Source organism: Brassica oleracea, chromosome C1, assembly GCF_000695525.1.
Source record: "Brassica oleracea var. oleracea cultivar TO1000 chromosome C1, BOL, whole genome shotgun sequence".
Classification (NCBI taxonomy): Eukaryota; Viridiplantae; Streptophyta; class Magnoliopsida; order Brassicales; family Brassicaceae; genus Brassica; species Brassica oleracea.
This window is the reverse complement of record NC_027748.1, coordinates 29,080,012-29,090,320: the sequence shown is the minus strand read 5'-3', so window position 1 is coordinate 29,090,320 and position 10,309 is coordinate 29,080,012. Positions and strand designations below refer to the sequence as shown.

Below are 10,309 nucleotides of genomic sequence, written 5' to 3'. Positions count from 1 at the left end.
GCAATCCTGAATGCTTTCGGTTGAACAACTCTCGTGCACTAACAGGTGGTCCTCCTCTAGCAAACTGACCAAGATGATATCGCATACTCCGATGCAGACCAAGATACCCCGTCCTAGTCGGATATCCGGAGTCAACTAGATAATACTTTACAGGAGGAGGATGTGGGAAAGAAGCCTCACTCCTCGCACAATGAGTCAAGACCTTCGTATCATGTGCTCTACCAGGTACACCGAGATATGCGTATATGAACTTCATGTCTAAGTTACATATAGCAAGAACATTCATTGTAGGATCTTGCTTTCTACCTTTATATGCTTCTGCATTGTGACTTGGAGGGCGAACCGGCACATGAGTTCCATCGAGTGCTCCAACACAATCTCTGAAATGAGGCCAATACCGATCATCATTCCTCAAAACCGGACTCACTCTTCCAAACTCGCCTTCTTGTGGTCTTAATGTATCCTCCGCAAACTTCAGAATAGCACTCAAAAAATCATCAAGCTTTCGTTGAACCGTATCCAATGATCTTTGATACCTTGCAGCGATATCCCGCTTCGTCTTATCTTGACCAACAGTCTCGAGAAACATCGCCACATATTCCTCAAGGTAGACATGGTGAGTCTCTTTCAATCCATATCGCTCAGCTAGCATCTTGCACAAAGCTTCAAAAGCCCTTTGATTCATTCGAAGAATGTCATAACATTGCTGATCAGATTCATACATAAGTTGTTGAACATGTCGCCATCCTGCTCCTCGATCTGTTCTATGACTCATTCTCTCAGCGATAGGAACATCAAACAAACCAAGCTCATCATCATAATCACCATCCTCATCTTCTAATATCCATCTGTCAAGCATTTACAAAACCATATTGAATAAAACCATAAGTTCCAGCAAAGACATAATACATATCTTAGAACCATATATATAATTATATAATCACACAGATATAACAGGCACAAAGTTCGCAGGTGCAATAACTAATCTCAAAGAACCATATATATAATTATATAATCATATATGCTGAGAAGCTTTTGCTATAACCACGAGACCAAATGATTAACCATTTGATCTTTAAGACTCCGTCCTAAGCCAATAACGGGGCCATTACCAACAGATGTTACGCAGCCATAATGTTACACCATCCAAATGATAATGAGTACATGTTCCAATATTGTAAAGAAAAAGACTTATGTTTAAACTGTAACAAGACACAATCATAATGTTACACAATCATAACGATCAGATCAGACCAAGACACAATCATAAAGACAGAAATCTAATGGCAAGACAGAAACAATACCAAGATTTTTTATTAACACAGAACAAAGGCAGTTTCATACAAAGATCAGACCAAAAGCAAAAGTTCCATACTAGTTCTAAGTTTCATACTAGTCCTAAGTTCCATAATAGTCCTAAGCTCCATACTAGTTCTAAGTTCCATAATAGTCCTAAGCTCCATACTAGTTCTAAGTTCCATAATAGTCCTAAGCTCCATACTAGTTCTAAGTTCCATAATAGTCCTAAGCTCCATACTAGTTCTAAGTTCCATAATAGTCCTAAGCTCCATACTAGTTCTAAGTTCCATAATAGTCCTAAGCTTCATAGTCACGTTTTATCTTAGTCCTAAGCTCTAGAAACTTAATCTTAGCTTCATCTGTCTTCATTGTTATAAAAGCTCTTCTGCTCCCTTCACTGTCTATAAGATGTTCCATTGCTGCTTCATATAATGGAGACCACTCTCTCACTCCAGGCAATGTGCACAGAATCTCTAACACATTCTCAGCACTAGAAGCTTCTTGACGCTCCAACATCCGTTCTGCTATCTTATTCTTCATCATAAGAGCTTCAGTACGTTTGTCACAAGCTTCTACAACCATATCCTTCTCCTTACGCTTTCTTTTTCCTCTCGAACTTCCAGAAAGAGTCTGAGTTTGGCGATGGGTTTGTGTCTGAGCTTGTGGCTGAGTTTCTATCTCTACTGCTGCTTGAGTTTCTGCTGCTGGCTGAGAATCGGCTTCATCACCATCATCTACACCGACTCTAGAACTCAAGCTTGCTTCTCCATGTTGAGCACTCCATCCTTCTGCTCCAGTTACTACTACAGCTCGAAACTCCTCTTCAAACATATCCATATTAAATTCCTCTTTCCATATGGATCTTCTAATCCCAGAACACTCCTATATAACAAAAAATAAAGAGTGAGTCAATGAGGAATCATGAAGCAAATATAAGCTCATGAAGCAAATATAAGGAACAAAAATACACAGAAGAGATAAGAGAAACTGACTTTTTCGCGTTCACTTCACCAATCATCTGACATATCAACCCTTCCCATGCTGTCAAACCCAAGACCTGTCCTATTCTTAATCAACTTCCTAAATTTGGTGTACTTCTTTCTACTTGTGTCGTACTTGTTCTTGAACACAGACCAATCGAGATACCCTTTCTTAAACCTCTCTTCAAACGCCTCTATGATGTTTTGTTTCCCTATTTTATTCATTGATGTCGTCCTATTTCCTTTTCTTCTCTCTTCCGCATAGAGTTCGAAAAAACACCTAACTTCTTCAGGAGTCCAAGTCTAAACCATAGAAACACATAAACTCAAATTCTATACTGACCTAACGACAGTTCAGTTCCATACACTACTCAAGTTCTATACTGACCTAAAGCAAGACGAATCTCATACACATACTCAAGTTCTATACTGACCTAAAGCAATACAGTTCCAATACACATACTCAAGTTCTATACTGACCTAAAGCAAGACGAATCTCATACACATACTCAAGTTCTATACTGACCTAAAGCAAGACGAATCTCATACACATACTCAAGTTCTATACTGACCTAAAGCAAGACGAATCTCATACACATACTCAAGTTCTATACTGACCTAAAGCAAGACGAATCTCATACACATACTCAAGTTCTATACTGACCTAAAGCAAGACGGTTCCATACATATAACAAGCAAGACTAGTGTGAGAGAGCCTTACATCTTTTGCCATCTTAAAAAGTGAGAGGAACAGTGGTAGAGAGTGAGCTTGAGATGACAGAGCCTGCAAAAAAGAAGAGAGAAACCGAGTAGAGTCAACCAGAACACATAATATCTTAGAAGCAGAGCATCAGAGACAAAAAAAAATAACAAACACTTAGAAGCTGGCAAAGCTATAAACATTCCATCAAGTTTAGGACATCAAGTTCAACCAATCTGGTTGTTTTCAAACCAGTACCGCATGATGTATAAATGTTTACAAATGGAAACAAGATCAAGACAGAGCACATTCATCAACAAGGTAAAGAGTTACACTTTAACAAAGACAAGAAGATGTACAATTCTTACAAGAGAGAGAGCTGGAGAGGGAGAAGAGAGAGCTGGAGAGAGTGAGCTTGAGATGAGAGAGCCTGCAAAAAAGACAGACAAGCTCAAACCTAAGATCTTATACAAACCCATCAGAGAAACCCATAAAAGAGACAATTGAGCTTAAGATGTACAATGCTTACAAGAGAGAGAGCTGGAGAGGAACATGGACAGTCTGAGCAAACTAGAGAGGAACAGGGACAGTCTGAGAAAAAAAATCAAATGTCAGTTCAAAAGTTCTATTCTTTACCAAGCAAGTAAGAACATTTAAAGTAAACAGAGAACTTTAGAAGCTGGCAAAATTAATGAAACACAGTGCGATTGATAGGTTCAAAATTTTTTTGATTGATATAATCATAGCATCGTATCATTGTATAAGAGTAAACAACTTCTAAACAACAAAACTGGAGTCTTAAACCAACATTCCAAGGAAAGCACTTGGCTTCTTAATGACAATGAGAAGATGTCAACAGAAGCAATGTATGAATCTGTTTCTACCATGCCTAGTGAACACAAAAGGCTACTCTAATACTTGGTGTGTGCCAGTTTCAAGGATATCATAACACGAAAATGCATGGCACAGATAGCTCTACTGGACTCTCAACAATACACAACACTTACTAGTTAATCTACAGTGTTCCAAACTATCTAATGACCTCATGCTCGTGGCTAAGAATATAGCTAAGCCTGTGGTTAAGACATTGAAGCAGCTATGCTCACTTCAATGAAAGAAGTAAACTTTCACACTGAAGAATGAATCAATCCTAAAACCAATCATTTGATACTCATTATCTTCATCACAACCAAACCAAAGAAAACCCAAAACTACTAAGCTTGTAAGAGATCATAAAACCCAAAAAAAACAGAGCTTTGAAGAAACACGTACAAGCCAAGCACGCAGCGAGTGACGTCACGGGGTTAGAGCTCGTGGGAGAGAGCTCAGAGAAGATAGAGCTCGTGAGAGAGAGCTGGAGAGGCGTCGGTGTATCTGCAAGTAAAACAATCAATCAAAGAACTGTAATCCGAGCTAGTAAGCAAACACACAAACACAAGCGATATAATGATCACAGTTATCATACCTCCAGAGAGTGAGCTTGAGAGGGTCTGGAGAGAGTGAGCTTGAGAGAAGAGTGAGCTTGAGAGAAGAGACAGAGCTCGCGTCGGAGATAGCTCGCGTCGGAGATAGCTTGAGAGAGAGAGCTCGAGATCGAGAGAGAGCTATGGAGATGGGTTTCTCGCGTCGGAGATAGAGAGAGAGCTCTGGAGATGGGTTTCGTCGGAGATCGAGAGAGATGGAAGAGATGGGTTTCTCGCGTCGGAGATAGAGAGAGAGCTCTGGAGATGGGTTTCGTCGGAGATCGAGAGAGATGGAAGAGATGGGTTTCTCGCGTCGGAGATAGAGAGAGAGCTCTGGAGATGGGTTTCGTCGGAGATCGAGAGAGATGGAAGAGATGGGTTTCTCGCGTCGGAGATAGAGAGAGAGCTCTGGAGATGGGTTTCGTCGGAGATCGAGAGAGATGGAAGAGATGGGTTTCTCGCGTCGGAGATCGAGAGAGAGATGGAGAGCTCGAGATCGAGAGAGATGGAAGATCATTTTCTCGCGTCGGAGATAGCTTGAGAGAGAGCTCGAGATTGAGAGAGAGCTATGGAGATGGGTTTCTCGCGTCGGAGATAGAGAGAGAGCTCTGGAGATGGGTTTCGTCGGAGATAGAGACGCGTCGGAGATAGAGAGCTCGAGATCGAGAGAGATGGAAGAGATGGGTTTGGTCGAGCTCGAGCTGCGTCGGAGAAGAGAGACTGAGAGAGATTGAGAGAGAGAGAGAGAGGGGTTCGAGGTCGAGAGAGAGTTGGGTTCGAGGTCGAGACAGAGTTGGGTTCGAGGTCGAGAGAGAGAGAGCTGCGTCAATGGGTTGCGTCTGCGGCCATTAGATCTAGGTATTTTGGTAGTTAGTGAATTAGGTTAAGGGAAAAACTGTAAATAGGTTAAGCAGACGCGGTATTTAAATCGCGGCCGCTGATTTTTTCTGCGTCTGACGCGCGACGCTGCGTTCGGCCGCAGCCGCAGACGCAGGTACCCGCGTCAATGAAATGAACAAACTTACGGGAAAATCATAGCCGCATCCGCCGTACTTGCGGCGACGAAACGAACAGCCCTATTATTATTTAAAGAGAAAGAATAGAGGAAAGAGATTTATAATTTAATAATTCTGGAAAATAAGATTAGAGAGGAGAAAAAAAAAGGGGTTGTCTTCTTCAAGTGATCTATCTGCTCGAACGTGTTTACTTTCAAAGCATCGATCTTTTCTAGTTTTCGCAAGAAAATGTTGGAAAAGATCGGATTGCCGGCGAAGCCTTCTCTGAGAGGAAACAGTTGGGTCGTCGATGCTTCTCATTGTCAAGGATGCTCTTCTCAGTTTACTTTCATCAATCGCAAGGTCTCTTTCTCCTCTCTCTCTCTTTACTCTTCGTTTCGATCTATTCAATACTTGCCTCGAGATCTTCAGGGACTCAGTCTTCTGGATCTAGTTTTTGATTGAAAGTTGGGATCGAACACTTAACTGAATGATCTGTCTATTGATGCATGTTTTGTGTGTTTATAAGTGAGAGTCTATGTGTTTTTGTTTTACAGCATCATTGCCGGAGATGTGGGGGCTTGTTCTGTGGTAGCTGCACCCAGCAGCGAATGTCCCTACGTGGACAAGGTGACTCACCTGTGCGTATATGTGATCCTTGTAAGCAACTTGAAGAAGCTGCTCGCTTTGAGCTGCGTCATGGCTACAAAAACAGATCTGCAAAAGGTAGAGTATCCTACGATTCTACAAAATCTCATCGATTACATTGGTTTTGGTTTAAAATAGGTTTGTGATATTATCAGCAGGTGGCTCTAAAAGGACCGTAAAGAATGAGGATGATGTTCTCAGTGAGATTCTTGGATCTGATGTTGATGTATCTTCTTCATCCGAGTCAGACAGGGTTACATCTAAAGAAATGGGAAGCAGCAGCAGTGTGGAGTTGGATGCTACTCCTGAAGAGTTGCGTAGACAAGCAGTAGAAGAGAAGAATAAGTACAGAGTCCTCAAACAACAAGGGAAGTCTGAAGAAGCTCTGAAGGCCTTTAAGAGAGGGAAGGAGCTTGAGAGGCAGGCGGACGCGCTAGAGATATCCTTGAGGAAGGACCGGAAAAGAGCACTGTCCATGCGAGATGTCTCCGCTGCGACGCAGAAGAACAAGGCTGCTACTAAAGAATCTAGCAAATCACAAAAGCCTCCACGGAAAGATGATTTGGCAGCTGAGCTGAGGGATCTTGGTTGGTCTGATGATGAAGATAAGAAACCAGCTACTGTGAGTTTGGAGGGCGAGTTTTCGTCTCTTCTCCGTGAGATCCCTGGAAGGGCGACTAACCCACAACAGAAGAGTGGAGGGGGAATCGACAAGAGTCAGGTGATTGCCATTAAGAAAAAGGCACTTGCGCTTAAACGTGAAGGGAAGCTTGCAGAAGCTAAAGAGGAGCTGAAAAGAGCTAAAGTTTTGGAAAGGGAGATTGAAGAGCAGGAACTTCTGGGTGGGGCTGATGAATCTGATGATGAGCTATCCGCGCTTATCAACAGTATGGATGATGACAAAGAAGATGATCTGTTAGCTCAATATGAGGGAAGCCATGATTTTGACATTGGTAACCTTGTGGGAACTGTAGATGATATTGGAGTTGATGGTGAATTTGATGTCACAGATGAAGATATGGAGGATCCAGCTATTGCTGCTGCCTTGAAATCTTTGGGCTGGACCGAGGATCCTGGTCACCGTGAGAATCTCCACACTCAGTCTCCTCCTAACAACAGAGAAGAACGTTTAGCTGAGATTCAGGCATTGAAAAGAGAAGCTCTCACTCTAAAGCGAGCTGGAAATGCTGCAGAGGCCTTGGCTACACTGAAGAAGGCAAAATTACTTGAGAGGGAACTAGAGTCTGCTGCTGATAATACATCCTCACAAGGTGCTGATACGAGCCTGAAACATCCTCCCAGAAGCAGGCTAGCGATACAGAGGGAGCTTCTTGCAGTGAAAAAGAAAGCGCTTACTTTGAAAAGGGAAGGGAAGTTTAACGAAGCTGAAGAGGAATTGAAGAAAGGAGCGGTTCTCCAAGAGCAGCTTGAAGAGCTGGACAATTCGTCAAAGTTAGCTGCAGCAGGAAAGGCTATTCGTGAAAAAGATATGCCTGATATCTCTGTTGATTCTCTGGATGATGATGGAGAGGTAGATGTAAAAGATGAGGAGTTAAATGATCCGAGTTACCTCTCGATGCTTAAGAGCTTAGGCTGGAATGATGAAGATAATAATCATGCGGGTGATTCATCTGGAAGAGTCGAACCAGTTAGTACGAAACCAAGAAGAAGCAAAGCTGAAATACAACGAGAACTCTTAGCGCTGAAAAGAAAAGCTCTAACTTTGAGGCGTCAAGGTAGTGTTGATGAAGCAGAGGAAGTTCAAAAACAGACTAAAATATTGGAAGCCCAGTTGGTAGAGATTGATTCAGGCAAGAAAACATCTACTGATAGTGGGATGAATGTAGGAGATGATAGTGTTACAGAAAATGATATGAAGGATCCAGCACTATTGTCGACTCTTAAGAATTTGGGATGGGAGGATGAAGAACCAAAGAAACAAGAAGCTGCATTTAGCTCTATGCAGTCTACTGGTCAACGGATAGCAGCCAAAACAAAGGGGCAAATCCAAAGAGAACTTCTGGACTTGAAAAGGAAAGCACTTGCCTTCAAGCGTCAAGGGAAAAACGGAGAGGCTGATGAATTGTACAGTAATGCCAAAGTTTTGGAAGCACAGCTAGCTGAACTGGAGACCCCCAAGGATGAGCCAGTGGGTGAAGCTTTGAGCGGTCAGCAGTTTGAGAAGAAAGTCGCAGCTTCTACCATCAATCCTACAAACTATATGGATGTTGATTTATTAGTTGGATCTCAAATGGACGACAAGTCAGTCAAATCTGCAAGTGCTGCTCAAGGTAACTATGACTTGTTAGGAGACTTAATCTCCCCTGCTAAGTCCGGTTCCTTTAGCGCACATGGTGGGATGAGTGAAAGTAGAGTTGTTTCACAATCAGGCCAGCAGCAGCCAAGTATGATTGATTTGCTGACTGGTGAGCAGTGTGAGAGGTCCCCAAGTCCTGCAGAGAAAGGAAAAGCTGAGTCCAGGTCAGAGTTTGGTACTCAGCAAACACTGGCAAGTGAAGAAGACTCAGCACCTGGTAGTATTGAATCAGCTTCTGTTCAAAATACATCTCCTCAGAATACCCTTAAGCAAGATATACTGGCTCACAAGAGAAAGGCACTTGCTTTGAAGAAAGAAGGAAAGATAAGTGAAGCTAAAGAGGCATTGCAACAAGCGAAATTGTTGGAGAGGAGACTACAAGAAGGAGAAAACCCTTCCCCTGAAAAACTCGGACGAGATGGTTTGGTTTCTGCAAAGCAGCCTCCTGTTGTACGAGAGAAAGAGAATAGCCCTTCAAGTTCAGCTGCTCCGAAGCCAATGTCTAGTCGTGACCGTTTTAAGCTGCAGCAAGAGTCGCTAAGCCACAAACGTCAAGCCATGAAGCTTCGTAGGGAAGGTAAGATGGAAGAAGCTGAAGCTGAGTTCGAAATTGCCAAAACTCTTGAAGCTCAGCTAGAGGATTCAACATCCTCAAAATCAGAACCGGTAGATGATAATGTAGCAGTGGAAGATTTTCTGGATCCTCAACTCTTGTCTGCCCTCAAGGCTATCGGACTAGACAGTCCTGCGAATGCGTCGGCGAGTAAGCCAGACACGACACAAGCTACTCCAAAACCAGTGCGTGAAGCTGTGAAACCGAATCCAGCCAAGGAGAGTGATAATAGCCAGGAGAGAAGTCAACTGGAAGAACGCATCAAAGCAGAGAAGATAAAAGCTGTGACCCTGAAACGTTCAGGGAAGCAAGCTGAAGCATTAGATGCTCTTCGAAGAGCAAAACTCTCTGAAAAGAAACTAAATGCTCTTGCATGAATTTGATCGATTCTCCATTTTTGTAACATACCCTTATATAATGTTGTTTGAGTGTTTATCAGAGTCGAAAGACATTTCAGTAACCATAACTTTTTTATGGAACCACAAAGAAGACTCCTACGCTTTTCGGAAGATATTGGTGATGATCGGTTCGACTATGGCTTTAAAAATTTAGTTATAGATGATTAGCTGTAGATAAATCAGTTGTATCTGTAAAGTTGTTACTGTAGATTTTTACTGCATAAATTTTTGCTGTAGTTAGATTTGTTGTATCTGTAAGCGGTAGGATGTAGATATTTTAAAATAAAATATATGAAATAGAGCAAATCTCCAAAATAGCATATTTCTAAGTTTATATCACAAAAATAGCATTCAAAAACTAAAATGACCAAAATAGCACATTTCTAAGTTTATCCTTTGAAAATTTTAATTTTTTTATTTTTCATAATTTGAAATCTTATCCCCAAAACCTCATTTCTCAACTCTAAACCCTAAACCCTAAACCCTAAACCATAAACCCTAAACCCTAAACCCTAAACCATAAACCCTAAACCCTAAACCCTAAACCATAAACCCTAAACCCTAAACCCTAAACCATAAACCCTAAACCCTAAACCCTAAACCATAAACCCTAAACCCTAAACCCTAAACCATAAACCCTAAACCCTAAACCCTAAACCATAAACCCTAAACCCTAAACCCTAAACCATAAACCCTAAACCCTAAACCCTAAACCATAAACCCTAAACCCTAAACCCTAAACCATAAACCCTAAACCCTAAACCCTAAACCATAAACCCTAAACCCTAAACCCTAAACCATAAACCCTAAACCCTAAACCCTAAACCATAAACCCTAAACCCTAAACCCTAAACCATAAACCCTAAACCCTAAACCCTAAACCCTAAACCCTAAAC

General features: G+C 41.8%; 1 protein-coding gene across 2 annotated transcripts; it reads left to right on the top strand.

The window, feature by feature from the left end:
• The first annotated feature begins 5,568 nt into the window (after positions 1-5,568).
• Positions 5,569-9,478, top strand: LOC106313196 (rootletin). Of its 2 annotated transcripts, none has more exons than XM_013750955.1 (3): positions 5,569-5,800; positions 5,995-6,163; positions 6,244-9,478. In XM_013750955.1, the coding sequence occupies exons 1-3, from the start codon at positions 5,687-5,689 to the stop codon at positions 9,390-9,392; spliced, it is 3,432 nt and encodes a 1,143-aa protein (XP_013606409.1). In that variant the 5' UTR covers positions 5,569-5,686; the 3' UTR covers positions 9,393-9,478. The 2 variants fall into 2 exon arrangements, with proteins under 2 accessions (XP_013606409.1, XP_013606403.1); XM_013750949.1 differs by having other exon boundaries at positions 6,241-9,478.
• The last annotated feature ends 831 nt before the right edge of the window (positions 9,479-10,309 follow it).

Coding starts and splice junctions, on each gene's coding strand:
- LOC106313196 (XM_013750949.1), top strand. CDS start 5,687: ATGTTGGAAAAGATCGGATTGCCGGCGAAGCCTTCTCTGAGAGGAAAC. Junction 5,801..5,994: donor TTACTTTCATCAATCGCAAG/GTCTCTTTCTCC, acceptor TTTGTTTTACAG/CATCATTGCCGGAGATGTGG. Junction 6,164..6,240: donor CAAAAACAGATCTGCAAAAG/GTAGAGTATCCT, acceptor TGATATTATCAG/CAGGTGGCTCTAAAAGGACC.